We start from the raw sequence: 15,674 nt of genomic DNA on the forward strand, positions 1-15,674 counted from the left end.
TATTGTGATAATGATATTGTGTTTACAGTGCGTGTATGACCTCTTTCTTGTTGGTGTAATGTGACTGTGCACATGATCACACTAAATATAGCCAATTAACATTTCAGGCAATCCCTCAAGCCTCGCTCCAGCTATAGTTCTCCTCACCATTCATTCATCAACACGGCCACTTTACATTTCAGTAGAGTTAAATGTCACTTTGCATAGAAATTTGTTTTTTGCATATTCCCCTTGAGACACAAACAAGCCCCCCACACAGCATAGGCATATCCGCAGAACTCGATTTATATGCATATCCATAGCTGTGATCTCAGTTTCAGTGCAATAAATCTCGGTGAAAGAGGATGCATAAGTGTTACAAAAACGCTGGCGATTTTCATTTCCAGCCGGCAGATTCAGAGCTGTGATTTCAGTTGGAATGAAGCAAGCCCTTTTGCACAGGTTGCATGAAGTATTATTATAATATCAGCGATGTTTAATTCCAACCACCAGGCTCCGTATGCGGCAAGTGAACATCGTGGGCACCAGTCCTCCCAGCCAGCCCTCCAGGAAGATCCAGACCCTGCAGGCTCCTCCGGACATGGCCCCCGCCAACGTCACCCTGCGCACCGCCAGCGAGACCAGCCTCTGGCTCCGATGGGTGGTAAGTAGGAATCTTAATTTCTGCCAGGCTTGTAGCAGTTGAAGGAAAAATTAATGTGCAAGTATATCTCTGAAATAGCCATTACATTTTTAATCTATAGAAAGTATAATATTGCTAAAAGGAGGGGCTCAGATTGTGTGATCCTAAAAGAGTTGCATGTATTAACACAATGACCATCAGTGATTATACTTTCAACCAAAGAAATGGAGATTGAAACCCTAATAACTGATGGTTGCTGCGTTATATAAGTATTTTACAATCTTGGTGGTGTCTATGTTGCACAGTAAAACTTTTGTAGCTAAAGTTATTTAATGCCAGAAGCTAGAAAATGCTTCCCTAACCAAAGGAGTCTGAGCTCTGTTTGGCTTTACATTTGAAGAAGTTTTCATCTCTGTCTTATCGATACCCACTCTCTCCCTCTCTACCCCCTCTTTCGTTATGCATCCGCTCAGCCTCTGCCGGAATGGGAGTACAACGGGAACCCGGAGCTGTTGGGCTACAGGGTGCAGTACTCCCGGACGGGCTCGCAGGGCCGGGCGCTGACCCACGTCATCGCTGACCGCCTGGAGAGAGAGTTCACCATTGAGGACCTGGAGGAGTGGACGGAGTACGAGGTCAGAGTCCAGGCCATCAACGGCATCGGGACAGGGCCGTGGAGCCAGCCGGTCAGAGGCAGAACCAGGGAGTCTGGTAAGATGGAGACCTCATCTGTCACCCTTTGTGAAATTGGTTGGTACAGATCTTCTGACCAATGATCAAAGACTAACAGCAACCCGCAAGTCGTTCTTGGGAGTATCAAAACACTGTTTTTGTTCAAAACTTTTTTCATATGACTTTATACTGTCCTCTTAATGCAATACCATAGTGTCAAATTCTTGCCAAGACTTAAATATTTACAATAACATGCAAAGTATTTGTGTTATACCTTATAAAAAGCCTGCAGTAGCGCATACCTTCCTACATAAATCCCATAACTACCATTTTCACAGATTTTCCCAACATTCAAAGCACTGATTATTTTTGTGATCAGATGTTTTTTGCTATTTGTATGAAATATCTACTGTACATTCACGGCCATTTTGACAATCTGACTGTCCAATCATATCGTAACTTTCGTTGAGTTCAGCGATAAACAACGTTGGTACATCAGCATACAAGAGAATCTGATGATGAATGTGTTTGGTCATGTTAATTTTGAGGAAGGAAAAAAACGAAACCCCAAATAACCCCAAAAACTGGTGGCCAAGAAACGGCCATGTCTACATTATTGGACATATTGGAAGTAACAAGCATACAGTTATGTGGTTTACATTCCATCATATGTGATTCTGGCATTCTGTTCACACACTCTACTCCGATGCCTGGCTGGAGTCCTTTTATCAACCCACCTCTGTCTCGGCAAGGACGTTTCTTCCTTCCCTCTCTCTTTCCCTCTCTCCTTGCTTGCGCTCTCACTTTGGCTACCAGACGTTTGGTAGGGAGGAATGGAGCGATTCCAGGGAGTGCAGGAGGGAGTCGGAGGAAATTGGGAACACATGGACTAGAATGTGGAATTCCTGCACTCTTTTTTTTTTCCACTCACTCCAGCAAATTCTTAGGAATCAGTGCATTATGTCCAGGGATGAGTGCCAAGGAAGGGAAAGGGTCCGTTCTTTGAGTCTTTTATTTCTGTCTAACACAGCAGGCCTGGAGGGTTCACCGGGACCTCTGGAGATACTTGCACACACACATGCACACGCACACACACACACATAGGCACACGCTGCCCACAGCAGATCACTCAAACTGCATCTCTCTAACGTCATTCAAACCTGTGTTTTCTCCTCTCTTCTCTCTCTCAGTTCCCTCCTGTGGACCCACCAATGTGTCGGCCTTTGCCACCACCTCTAGCAGCATCCTGGTGCGCTGGTTTGAAGTCCCAGAGCCAGACAGAAACGGACTCATTCTGGGCTACAAGGTATGCCTGTGTAGCAGTCACTTGCACAAAGTTATTCACCATATATCTACTGAGCAGCAGGGTAGCACCTCTAATTCGGCTGCTTTTTATCTGCTATTTTTTAGATAGTGGAGAGAGATAGGATGTCCACTTCTTCCTAGCTTTCCAAGTTCCTTTTCCCCCCAGTTGTCTTTATCTCTTGTCCCCTCCCTTCATCAGGTGGTGTACAAAGAGAAGGACTCAGACAGTGCAGTCCAGTTCTGGACAGTGGAGGGGAATGCCAGCCACAGTGTCCAGCTGACCGGCTTGGGGAAATACGTGCTGTATGAGATCCAGGTCCTGGCTTTCACACGGATCGGAGACGGACGGCCCAGTTCTCCGCCCATCCTGGAGAGGACTCTAGACGATGGTAGGGACATGAGCTTAAGCTTGAGGTTGCAGCTATCTATAATCATCTCAATATTCAATATTCAATATTTCAATTTTGGCGCACATCTGCAGTACATTCAGCATCACCGTTATATAGTATGGTTAGATGGTTAGAAATGCATGAAAGATGTATAAAACATACATGACAACTGACAGCGGAAAAACAACAATATTTTCTCCAATAACAACACATAAAAGGGATTTTTAGCTCCATGTTACACAGGCAAGCTTGCCAACAATTATGATCAAAAGTCTTTTTTTCCTCTCTAGCCCACAAAGCTTTCCACACTGATTTGTCCCATTTGACAACTGACGTCAATATTTGTAATTTCCCCATTGTATCTCATGGCCTTTATGGTGGTGAAAAGTGGCAGACTGTTGTGCTGTGTTGGGGAGAAAACGTTCTTGTTAACAAGGGGCCCTTTGATATTACCTCCAATGGCAGTTGTGTTATATCAAACTTAATAAAGAAAAATCCTCACTCTGCTTTTTCTCAGCACCAGATTCATTTATTTGCTGTTATTAAATTTATTTAGCAGAATTTGTAGTGTTGAGTAAGACCAAGTGAGGAATATATTTTAAGTTTGATAAAATACTACCTTTTTGTAGCCTGTTTGGAGCTGTTGAGGTGTTATAAATCATGTGGATCTGTTTCCTGCAGTGCCAGGACCTCCAGTGGGCATCCTGTTCCCTGAGGTGCGGACCACCTCAGTCCGGCTTATTTGGCAGTCTCCCTCCCAGCCCAACGGCATCATCCTTGGTTAGTACACCAACTGCAATATGCAAGCTCCTCTTAGGCCTTTTCAGACAGGTGGTGTTGTACAGCCATTCAAATGTTTGAAATATTTATGACCCTAAAGTTTCCTGGTCAGTTAATGTGTGGATTCTTTCTAGGACATTTGTCAAGACAGTTCTGCCTTAATAGCAGTTCCTATTAGGAAATAACCTGGAATCTAAACAGTTACCAAAATACTGTATTTGAAGTGTTCTTCATTTTGATTTTATGGAGCCTCTTATCACAGACATAGTTCCTTATGTGCTTATCGTGCTTCGCAAATACTTTTTCAACTTGATGAACAAAATGCTGATAAAGTTTAGACCTATTGGAGGCAACGCAATCTTGTTTTTTCCAGTCAGTGCTGTAGAGGGAGTTGGATTCCTCACACTCTTGTTAGCTAGTTAGGGATTCCTTGCAGCTCCTTGTGAGTATTTGATTTATGATACTTCTGTCGGCTCGTTTATTTTAAACTGCACACATTTTATATATCTGTGAAATGCTTCATATTGACAGACCCATATAGTAGCATGCGGGAGCAGCATGGCTAATGGAATCAGCGAAACCATAAGGATGTCACGAGAGACATAGTGGTTTCTGCTGCAGTTTGCTCGCTTGGAAAGAAAACCTCCACTTATTCTTGGACAAACACCACGAACCACAAGTGCTTCAAATACCTAAAATACGCTTTTCAGCCCAGATTTAGCTGAAACACGCTGATCTCATTATGACATTGACTGCCAATCAGACCGCGCTGCTCTGTGTCCTCAACTCCCCTCCAGCCTATCAGATCACGTACCGCCTCAACTCCACCAATAGCAACACAGCCACGGTGGACGTGCTGAACCCCAGCGCTCGCCAGTACACCGTGACCGGCCTCAAGCCCGAGTCCGTCTACGTGTTCCGCATCACGGCCCAGACCCGGAAGGGCTGGGGTGAGGCCGCAGAGGCGCTGGTGGTCACCACTGAGAAAAGAGGTAACCATGACACGTGTGTGGTTTATTTCATTATGGGATGGATATGTACTTGCTGGTTGTTGGATATGCGGCAGCTGAGTATACAGCAATAATTGGAATGAGCATGCAAAAAAAAAAAATCATTATCTCTAATGTTAGTATGCTAAAATGGCACTCTGAAATGGCTTTTTTGGATTACGATAATAGCATTGCAGCATGATGTGTAGAGCGTACAGCCAAAGCCAAAACACAGCTGTAATAGTTGTATACATGAGGGCACAGCCAGGTGTGTGATCTCCACGCTGACACAACTTCGGAGAGAGCCGAGCTAAGCCGGCGCTACACTTAGTTCATTTCCAGTTAACAGTCCAGTAAGCAGATGTGTTTTGTGAAGGAGTGTCTGTGCCCTGTGGGTGTTTATCAGAAGCACTCTGATGCAGTTGTGAGAACGAGTCAGTCCATCTGCTTCCCTCAAGGCATGTTGTGGATTGTTTACTCTGCTACTTTCATTTACTCGGCTACCTTTCATTTGTCCAAATAGCACTTTTTTTTTCCCCTCGTCCATGCAACATAGCCTCTGCAAATGTGAGAGCAAGTGAGAAAGTCGAGAGTATCAGGTTTCTATTCTAGTTTTTTGTTTTGTTTTTTCTTTTAGATTGACCCTCCTTTCTGATTTATACACCCAGTAGATGTTTTTCTTTCAATAATAAAAGAACAGTGTCAGCCAGGAAAACTGTACTACACTGCAAAAAATATCCATCTTAATAATTCATTTGGTCTATTATTGAGTCCTAAAATCATAATTTTCTTCAAATAAGTGAAAAAAATCTGCCAGTGCGGTGAGATAATTTCACTTGTTTCCAATGCAAATCAACTTGTTTCAAGAATTTTGTAGAATCAAGTGTTGTTTTCTTGATAGTAGTGCAGTGATCTGGCTTATTCTGACTTGTGTCAAGATATTCACACTCATTTCTAGAAAATTCCTGAAACAAGTGAAACTGCATTGGAAACAAGTGGAGTGATCTCACCCCATTGGCAGAATTTTTCTTCTGGCTTAAGAAAAACAAGGCTGAATATGAGACTAAATGACTTGTTAAGATGGATGTTTTTGCAGTGTAGTGAGCCAAGCCTCTAATCATTTTCCCCACTACCATTTGTAAGGGCTCTAACCTTTTTCCATTCCTGCATCCCTCCTTGTCTCCTCTCCTTCCCACCCGTTCCCTCGATCCCTCGATCCCACTGCCTCCTTCCCTCCTTACCCTCATTCCTCCCTCACTCCCTCTATCTATCCACATCTCCCTTCCCTCCATCCAGCTCGCCCCCAGCCCACCAGCCGTCCCACGGTGCCCCAGGAGGAGGTGCAGGCCCGCTGGGTGTTGCTGTCGTGGGAGCCGGGCAGCGACGGCCTGTCCCCAGTGCGTTACTACACCGTCCAGCTCAGAGAGCTTCCAGACAGCAACTGGACTGTCCACTCTGCCTCTGTCAACCACGAGGCCAGCTGCTACATAGTGGACAGGTAGGGTACACTTCCTAGTAAAGGCTGGTTACGGTCCGGGGTTGATTCATAATGAGCAAACCCTGAATTCCCCCCCTTGTTACCGCAAAATGGTTTTCATTCCCCTTGTGTTCTATAGATGTGAAGGGTAATATTAATTCAAACACTTAATCCCCTCTCCACTAAGCACTAAATATGCTTAAATACCCCCCTGGTTGTAGTTGCCGATTTAACAGAATGGTTTTAGGGAATAATGTTGCAGGGTGTCCTAAAGTATAGATCAGAACATAAACAATGCTTGAAGCTATTCAAAGAATGTTTAAGGTATTCAGTAAAGCTTTATTTCAATGTGCAGGCAAATGCAGCAAAGACTTCTGGAGATCATAACATGCCATTAGCATACCTTGTGAAAACTTAATGATACAGTAATTTCTGGTTCCTTAAACTATCGTTAAGGACCCAAATTGGTTGGTAGCTTGCTTAATGAGCTCGGAGGTCCCACACTGAGACTAAATTTCTCCTTTGGGGTCTCTGGCTTACAACGATCCCCAGCAGTGGTTTATAGTTAAGATTGATGTGTTTTTCTGCCCTGTTCCACCTCCAAGGCTGAAGCCCTTCACCTCCTACCAGTTCAGAGTGAAGGCCACCAACGACATAGGGGACAGTGAATATAGCGAGGAGAGTGAAGCTATCACCACTCTACAGGACGGTAAGATTCATGTCAGATGTATGAGACAACTTTCTGATTCACAGGGTAAGGTTTGATGAGCTTGATGAAAAGATGCACTTTTTACAGTGCTAGCTGTTGTAGACACTGCATCTATTGTGGATTAGCATTGCAGAATTTTACTTTCTTCTTGGGGTTGGAGAAACAGTGCAGCAGCAGGGCAGCAAGCATATAAAAACTACTGGGATTTCTATAAGGGCAATAGCTGTATATGTCTCATAATGTCTCAAATATGTATATAAACATTTATAGGTCTAATATAAACACGCTAATAAAGCCAAAGTTATGGCCTCATTCTGCAGTGATATAGTGAACTAGACTCCCTTACACAGAGACTGTGTGTCCTTTGAATCCCTGGTGTAAAAAGCCCCATCTAAATTGGCTGTCAGGATGAGTTAGCTTATTGTTGTGATGTGGACACTTTTGGCAGAGGCAGCAGGTGATGTCATGTGCACACCATCTGCAGTTACCATGAGACAAGAGGGCAGCATTAAAACCTTGGCAAAGTCTGCCCAAGTCTGCCCCTGTGCTAACCGACTAAAGACACGTTCCCGCCGCTGATCTTTCCAGCTGCTATTTTTGACTCATCTATCAACGGCCGTTTTATGCTCTGTTGTGTTTATGCCCCGTGAATGCCACTGCACATGGCTCGATTTGGCTCCTTGAATCGTGCAGATTTTCAGCTCAATTTCACTAATTCATCTCACTTTTATCTTCTCAGCGCCTGACGAAGCACCCACAATTCTCTCTGTCACGCCACACACAACAACGTCAGTGCTGATCCGCTGGCAGGTAAGAGGAGACAGTGTAATTGGCTCAGCCTTTATCTGATTCGCTGTGTATTGAAACCCATGCAGCTCTTAGAAAGTGGGCCCTAATGAGAGACCAGACAGTACATAGGGTATACTTAGACTGGATGCAACACACTTTCACACACCCTCTACTCTCTCAATCTCTCTCTCTCTCACACACACACACACCCTCTCCCACACTCACACCTGAATTAACAGGTCATAAAGGGGAAATAGGAGGCCCCGAGCCACAATCTCGGTTTTATGGAGAACTCTTGTAGAGTTTATAGGGATAGAGAGGTACTTGTTCTCTTTCTGTTTCTCCCCTCTGGGCCTGTTGTCTCTTGTTTAACCATGGGGGATTTCTCCATGTGACTCACCTGTGGATGAGCTCAGTCTGCACGGAGATTTTTTCTCAATTACAATTCGTCTCTCTGTTGTCACCAAGCAAAAGACAAAATATGGTGATAAAATGTAATATTACACTGGAGAAGCATATAAGGGAAATAATTTTTAAGGTGACATCAGCAAGCCATATTACCTTGAAAGGCAGAGAGGCACTAGACTGGAACAAAGGTTAAGACGGTACAGGAATGGGTGGTGCATTTCTAAGCTGTTTCTGGGGCTCAGTTCAGTTGAGATCCACTATGTTAGATATGAACTTAACTCCTCGCGTTTTCCCTTGCAGCCCCCCTCTGAGGAAAAGATTAACGGAATCCTACTGGGTTTTCGGATCCGATACCGGGAGCTCCTGTATGACCGTCTTCGCAGTTACTCTGTCCGTACCGTCAACAGTCCCTCCACTACCTGGGCCGAGCTCACCGGTGAGGAACAACAACTGCAGCTAACATGACCAAATTATATATAGATATTCAGAATTAAAGGTGCTAGATTAAGATTTTCCTCATATTAAATAGAAATAATGAAGGGTTTGGTGGCCCATTCCAATGCAAGCAAAACAAATGACTGGTACTATTACAAGCCACAATGATCCGCTTTGAGTTTCTTTTTTGTCCTCACAAAATAAAGACCCTCTAGACTGTTAATTTACTCATCAAGTTAGCAGTGAGAGGATATTGTAAACCATGTTATTAAAATGCAGCTCACAAAGCTCCACAGAGTATTGCTAATGGCTGTTATTTAAATTCATTTGATAATGATATATTTTGGAAAAAATATCTCACTTGTAAAAGCTCCGTTGGTTTGACCCAAGAATACACACTGTAGCCTTGTTGGTCTCCATCACTTTTCATAATTCATTCTTCCAGGTGTGAACAGCGCCATCATTTTGCTTTAAGGAACTTCCACATGGGCCCATTGTGCTCCCATGATTTCCTGGCTGCTCTTGACACTTCTCAGCCAAAAGCTTTCATCTTGTGATTAGTAGCTATCAGCCACAGCCTGTTATTAGGTTTACTCAGGAGCCACTCTGTTTCTACTGCTCTGTGTAACCTAGCCTATAATTTCACTCCAGTTGAGTCATTCTGAGTCTCTCTCAGAGCTATGATCACTCTGATTGTGTGGGGTTTTTATGTCAGCAGTGATACTCTTCTCAACTACTTAAATATTGGCACTAATACAATGAATTGTCTCTCCACCACCTCCCTCTTCTTTTCCCTCTTCTTTTATGTCTTTCCTTTCCTGCGACCCCCTCACTTCTTGTCACACACACACACACACACGCACACAAACAGCTCCCTACAGCATACGGAATCTGAGCGATTCAACTATGACCCAGTACGAGCTGGACAGTAAGTTTTCCTATGTCTCTGTCTCACACTGTTTTACCACATGACAAATACACACCTCACACACGGATGCCTCCATTAACACCTTTGCACACGCATGCATGACTCGTGCACACACTCTCACACAACCTCTTGTGTGAATGTGAGCATATATACGCTCATCCACGCACACAAAAGCTCACGCACACTCATATGTGCTCACTGATTCAACCCAAAATCTAATTAAGTTAATGAAGCCATCTGTATGTTGGATCTTACCATATGTCTCATGCACCCAGCTGCCTTGAAGAGTGATACAGGAAACGCAGAGTGTCAATTGAGTTAAGCAAATTAAATTGAGCTTTGGTTGCTTACACTCGCAGCGAGTTCACACAGAGACTTCTGCTAAAGCCAATAGACGCAGTCTGAACAGAGACATTTTGGGACACTGAGTACACAAGCCTCCCTAGTCCAACATACTGTTTGGCTTGTGCGTGTCAATTTATTTTGATAAGCACTACAAAACCAGATGGCCACATATTTCTCCTGTACCTCTGCACTGCAGCACTCAACAACCCCGTAATTATAGCCTCATATGAATTACAATGTCTTAGACGTCTTGCTCACAATACAAGCAGAATCTTTTGTGTGAAGTATAATGCATTCCTAATTGTTTCATCCTACTGCAGAGCTGAGCAAACACAAGCGCTATGAGATACGCATGAGTGTGTATAATGCAGTGGGCGAGGGGCCAACCAGCACTCCACAGGAGGTGTTTGTGGGAGAGGCAGGTATGTATGCTGGTACCATTTAACCACAGTGCTTTTCCTGTCATTTCATTCAACACAGTCGCAAAATGCTCAAGTATTTGACCACCCTCGATGCAAGAAAATGAGGCTTTTGCACAGCCGCTCTTGGCAACCCGTGTATTGAAACTGTCCCCTTTAGAAGCATTCAGGTGTAATTTGTCTTTCTTGAATATCACGGTTTTGATTGTGTAGGTTGAAGAGCTTAGGATGAGGATCATTTTCCAGTTCTCTGCTTTAAGCCGTAGCGGTACCTGCCCACACACAGAGCAGTGACACCAGAAACTAAAATAAACACTCGCCTCACGCAGAGAAATTTCCTCGTCCATTAATGTAAGCTTAATTTGTGTGATGGCCTACCACAGTGCCCACAGCACCCCCCCAGAATGTGGCCATTCAGTCAGCAACAGCGACCCAGCTGGATGTGACATGGGAGCCTCCCCCTGTGGACGCTCAGAACGGAGACATCCAGGGCTACAAGGTAAGACTCACTCTGTTGCACACACTTAGTAACATCCTATGTCTTGAATACACTGATGGGTGCAGGAGCAACAGGTTTTATGGCCCCCCTTTCCAATACCTGAGATTCAATGATATTATCTGTTCTGTATTTTTCATCCTTTTTTAAATATTTAAATGGTGGCTGTTGTGGTTCATGAGAAACTACATTTACTTGATGCTGAACACAATTAAATGCACATTTTTACATTTTACACTTTAGGCATTTAGCTGACACTGTTATCCAGAGGGGCTTACAATGATGAGGTTCTCTTGCTCAAGGGCTATTCACAGGGCTTAAAAGGAAACTGCATATCTTCACCTCAAGGGAGATTTGGAATGGGGTCTGAGTTTTGATGATAACGGAGTTATAGCCGAATTCCGTGAACAGCAACTTTGGATATATGTAAGTCTTTACGCCTCTCTTCGTCCATGTAGGTTTACTTCTGGGAGTTCCAGCGTAAGAACGAGACGGAGAGGCTGCGGACCCTCTTCATGCCCGAAGGAGGGGTGAAGCTGAAGAACCTGACTGGTTACACCACCTACATGATCAGCGTGGCCCCCTTCAATGCTGCTGGGGATGGACCCCGCAGCCCCCCAACAAGGGGACGCACTCAGCAAGCTGGTAGGGCTTTCCACTAGACACCAATATACATTTATATTACATTAAAACATTTTGGTGTTTAGATAATGCTCTTGCCCAGAGCGACTTAAAGTTTGTGCAACAGTAGAAAAAGCTTCAATTCCTAGTTAATAATAGAAAGAAGTAATGACCACAGCGCCCAAAAATATATCTAACAAATATTCTAGTACTAGGAAAAGGAAGAAGAGCTGAGGACAAAAAATAAAATACCAGGGTCAGGGGGGTGACACTCTCATGCAGAAGCAATGGCATGACTAAAATAGACAAATTAGCGCATGCATGGTCACATTCAATCATTTGTCAGATTTATGAGCTTGTGGTGGTGAGGTTAGATTGGAGGACCCTGCGATGTTTAAACAAAATTCAATGAGTCAACCATCAGAAAAAAACAATCTGGGATGTTTCCATCCCAGAAAGAGTTTCTTTGTAAGCTTTAATGTGAAGATGATGTTAATCGTTGCTGTCAGCATGCCAAACAATGTTAGCGGAACCACACACCGAGCATAAGTTCCCAATCAGCGAGCTCATTCTGGAGTCATCCGCTGAATCTCCAATTTTGTTTGAAAAGCGGATGGTATGAAAATACTTTGGAGTGAGCCTTGGAGATGTTATGTCCACAGGCACGCTATGGCTAAACCCCCGTGGTTCCTCGGCCAACCTCCCCCTCTCCCCCCATCTCTCTTTCTCATTCTCTGTCTCTTTCTCTTTCTCTCTCTCCCTCTCTCTCTTTCTTTATCTCTAACTCATGGACTTGAATAGCACTAGAGGACAGTTGCCAGATTATTCTTCCCCATATCCACCCCTCTTTCCTGTGTACACTCATTTCCAAATAACTTGTTTTATCCCCAAAAGCCCCTGCGTAAAGGCAAGATTTTATTTTTTGCAGTTTTGGTGTTTTTAATATCTCAGAGTTGTAAAAGGAAGGAGAAAGGATGCACTCACAACCTCTTGGCTGGTCTCATGGACCACTGCCATAGAGAAGAGGAAGCAGATGACAAGCTGGATGGGGGTGTGGGGGTGGGGGGTAGAAGGGGGGGGGGGGGGGGTGGGGGGGCGGGGGGGGGGGGTGCACTGGGCCGATAGTTAGACCATCTTTTTTTTATTAGACAAAGAGGCTTTGTGTGCTGCAAGCGTCTCAACTCCTGCTCAACAAGTTTAAAGACAACAGGGCCAACTGTGTTTCGAGCACAGCAGTGTCACAGGCTCATTCAACTGTAATGGGGCCTGGAGCCTGAGGCTGGCCATTATGACTGTGGACTAGTATGACCTGGGTCAAACAGTATTTCCAAATAATGCCTAGCATTTGTTTTAACTTACCAAAAGGGTGGTGTTGACGGAATCAAAACACTTCAGCTAGTCTCACATAAGTTGTCAATCTCAGACAATTACACTAAATTGACTTACAAATGCTTACCTGCAAAACTTTCTGGTACTTATTGTCCTATGTGGAAAAGTCCACCAATCGTGTTCCACAACTAGACTTAGCAAACCGTGAGAAGGATTGGTAAATATTTTTCAACTCTGGTCTAGAACTAACTGACCTGAGGACATCTGGCATTAAAACCTAAAATCTAAAACCTCTCCAGGGTTATAAAGTCACAAAAATAAATCTATAACCCTAAGCCTTTGCTATAAGCTTCCCTCTGATTTATGATATTTGTAGCCAGGCTGTATTATAGGTACGTTCTGTGCCTTCTGTCTCACAAACAGACAGACGTTTATGCTGAAACAAAACTGCATGCACATGCGCACACATATGCGCACATACTGTATGTGCATCCGCATGGCCAAAGACAGGTCGTTTGCATGCCATCAAAGCAGCTGAAACAAAAAATCCCTTGTGTCTGCCTAGTTTTATTGACCGTTCCCCATATGTCTGTTGACCTCTGACCTTTGTCTGTGCGTTCCAGCCCCCAGTGCTCCCGGCTTCATCCACTTCAGTGAGCTGACCACCACCTCGGTCAATGTGTCCTGGGGCGAGCCCACCTACCCTAACGGCATCATCGAGGGCTACCGTCTGGTCTATGAGCCCTGCACCCCGGTAGACGGTAAGCCCCTGTCCTTTACCCATCACACCTCTCTCTGCTCAAAATGGCTGCTTTTTTCTGGAAAGGGATTATGCACACTGCAAGATCTATTGAAATTACTCTTAATTATTGATGATTACAGATGATGATTATGGGTACTATATGGAATTTGACCACATTCTTTGTTTAGGGCAACCTAAGTTGGTCTTAATCTGGTCAAAACCTTGTGATGTGCATTTATCCTAAGCTAATCAGCTAACCATCACCTTGACCCTAAATAGCTCATGTATCATTGCAAACCTTTCTGACATGTCTTCAGCTATCATCATAATACATGACGAGAATGGCAAAATTGAAACGTTTCCCATTACTAATTCCATTACTGGTGCGTGTGTGTGTGTGTGTGTTTGTCTGTGTTGAGTGCGCTCCCATGTTGCCTGGCCTGACGTGTACCCGCTCTAAATGTGGTGTGTTTGTCCAGAGTCTTCAGTGGCCTGTGCCGACTGTCTTCACTCCCCCTCCCCCCCAGGCGTCAGTAAGATTGTGACGGTGGACGTGAAGGGGAGCGGCCCGCTCTGGATGAAGATCAAAGACTTGGCCGACGGCATCACCTACAACTTCCGCATCCGGGCCAAAACCTTCATCTACGGCCCTGAAGTGGAGGCCAACATCACCACCGGCCCAGGAGAAGGTAACGGCAGCAGATGTTTGTTTGTGAATGGCTTTTTTACTCATCTGCCTCCGTGTTCATAAATCCTGTACGAATATGGTACTGATCGAGAATAATTGGCCATAGAACCACATGACTATGTAAAATGTATTAGTACTTGAGAGGTAAACTGGTCGCAGATCGGCACTATTCTAAGACACAACACTTATTGTAAGATACTTGATTGGGCCTTCATTTTTGAAACCTTACTAGTACTAGGACCATACTAGTCCTTCTTGAATTTTTTTGAACAGCCAATATACAGTATTTGCAGTATTGCAGTAAATCCAAACCGTTGTGAGTATAAATGTTACACATCACCTTGAAGAACTCAACCTCTACTTTTACAAGGAATGTACACCTTACTGCAGCTTACAGTCTGTAAACAATGACATCTATGTCATTCAACTGAAAACTCAAAAGAGATGCAATATACTGTATATGGTTCTTTGTTTGTGGCTTCATTTATGTGACATTGGTGGACCTATTTCTCTAACCTTTAACCTTGCTATTCCTCCTCAGGAGCCCCAGGACCCCCTGGAGAGCCCTTTATCACGCGCTATGGTTCGGCTCTCACCATTCACTGGGCCAGTGGAGACCCGGGACGCTCCCCCATCACACGCTACGTCATCGAGGCCAGACCCTCAGGTGCGTGCCTCTGCTGGCACATAATAATACAGCTTTTCACATGAACCTGTAAGCTTAGTCTTATGTTTGCCTTGTTGCTAATTTGATTAAGGAAAGTGGTGGAAAGTGTCAACAGATGCTGCACCAGAGTGTGTGTCACTGGTATTTTAATGGGCTATTGATTGCAGTGCAGCAGTTGAGACAAATGGCATCTGGTTTCAGCTGTGATTGACAGTGCTTGGCAGGGTTAAGGGGTTGATGGATGGTAGGAGACTCACAGGGAGCGATGGATTACACCACTGCAGGGTGGAAATGGGGGGTTGGGGCTACTTAGTCCTAGATTTTAAGGAGGTTTTGCACGGGGGCTCGGTGGTAAAGTATAGCTTAAACTAATCCCTAGGGATGATGGAGATGGTTAAACCAACCCCGGACCCCATCATTCCCCTTCATCTCTTCTTATCCAGATGCCAAGGGCCATGACACTCTCCACAGTATCCAATAACTGGCCGGCTTAGCGTAGTCTTCAAACTGAATTACATCAACCTTCCTAACTTTCTCTGGAGTTTAGCAGCACTGAGGATAGACTCTGGTGCTTGTTTATGTTTGTGTACTCCATTAGGCCAAACTTGTACTGAAGTTTATGAGCACCCATGTGTAATGGATGGTCTCTGACAGATTTTCCAAAGCAAACAGCAAGGCATCTAACATTGCTTCATTTGAAATATGGCTGCACCACTATTTATGATGTAGATCTGGCTGTTGTAAATTTTATGGGAGCAGTGAAATTGATGGATTGTACAATATTTGTGAAAATTATGAATTACCCTGGATGCTGCCAACCAGACTGGGGCATTACATCAAGCAAACATTGTAAAACAGCCTGTT

At 44.3% G+C, this 15,674-nt stretch overlaps 1 protein-coding gene across 1 annotated transcript in view; it reads left to right on the forward strand.

Moving 5' to 3' along the window:
• The window catches only part of sdk2b (sidekick cell adhesion molecule 2b), a 238,338-nt gene that overhangs the window by 208,207 nt on the left and 14,457 nt on the right, over positions 1 to 15,674 (forward strand). The window contains exons 25-40 of the mRNA XM_078290678.1: positions 493 to 643; positions 1,096 to 1,333; positions 2,485 to 2,600; positions 2,799 to 2,988; positions 3,670 to 3,768; positions 4,566 to 4,760; positions 6,054 to 6,255; positions 6,840 to 6,943; positions 7,683 to 7,753; positions 8,441 to 8,576; positions 10,169 to 10,270; positions 10,651 to 10,766; positions 11,222 to 11,408; positions 13,337 to 13,474; positions 13,983 to 14,144; positions 14,685 to 14,810. Of these exons, the coding sequence (XP_078146804.1) occupies positions 493 to 643; positions 1,096 to 1,333; positions 2,485 to 2,600; positions 2,799 to 2,988; positions 3,670 to 3,768; positions 4,566 to 4,760; positions 6,054 to 6,255; positions 6,840 to 6,943; positions 7,683 to 7,753; positions 8,441 to 8,576; positions 10,169 to 10,270; positions 10,651 to 10,766; positions 11,222 to 11,408; positions 13,337 to 13,474; positions 13,983 to 14,144; positions 14,685 to 14,810 (2,333 nt within the window). The remainder of the gene's footprint in view (positions 1 to 492; positions 644 to 1,095; positions 1,334 to 2,484; positions 2,601 to 2,798; positions 2,989 to 3,669; positions 3,769 to 4,565; positions 4,761 to 6,053; positions 6,256 to 6,839; positions 6,944 to 7,682; positions 7,754 to 8,440; positions 8,577 to 10,168; positions 10,271 to 10,650; positions 10,767 to 11,221; positions 11,409 to 13,336; positions 13,475 to 13,982; positions 14,145 to 14,684; positions 14,811 to 15,674) is intronic.

This window comes from Centroberyx gerrardi, chromosome 20 (assembly GCF_048128805.1).
Source record: "Centroberyx gerrardi isolate f3 chromosome 20, fCenGer3.hap1.cur.20231027, whole genome shotgun sequence".
NCBI lineage: Eukaryota > Metazoa > Chordata > Actinopteri > Beryciformes > Berycidae > Centroberyx > Centroberyx gerrardi.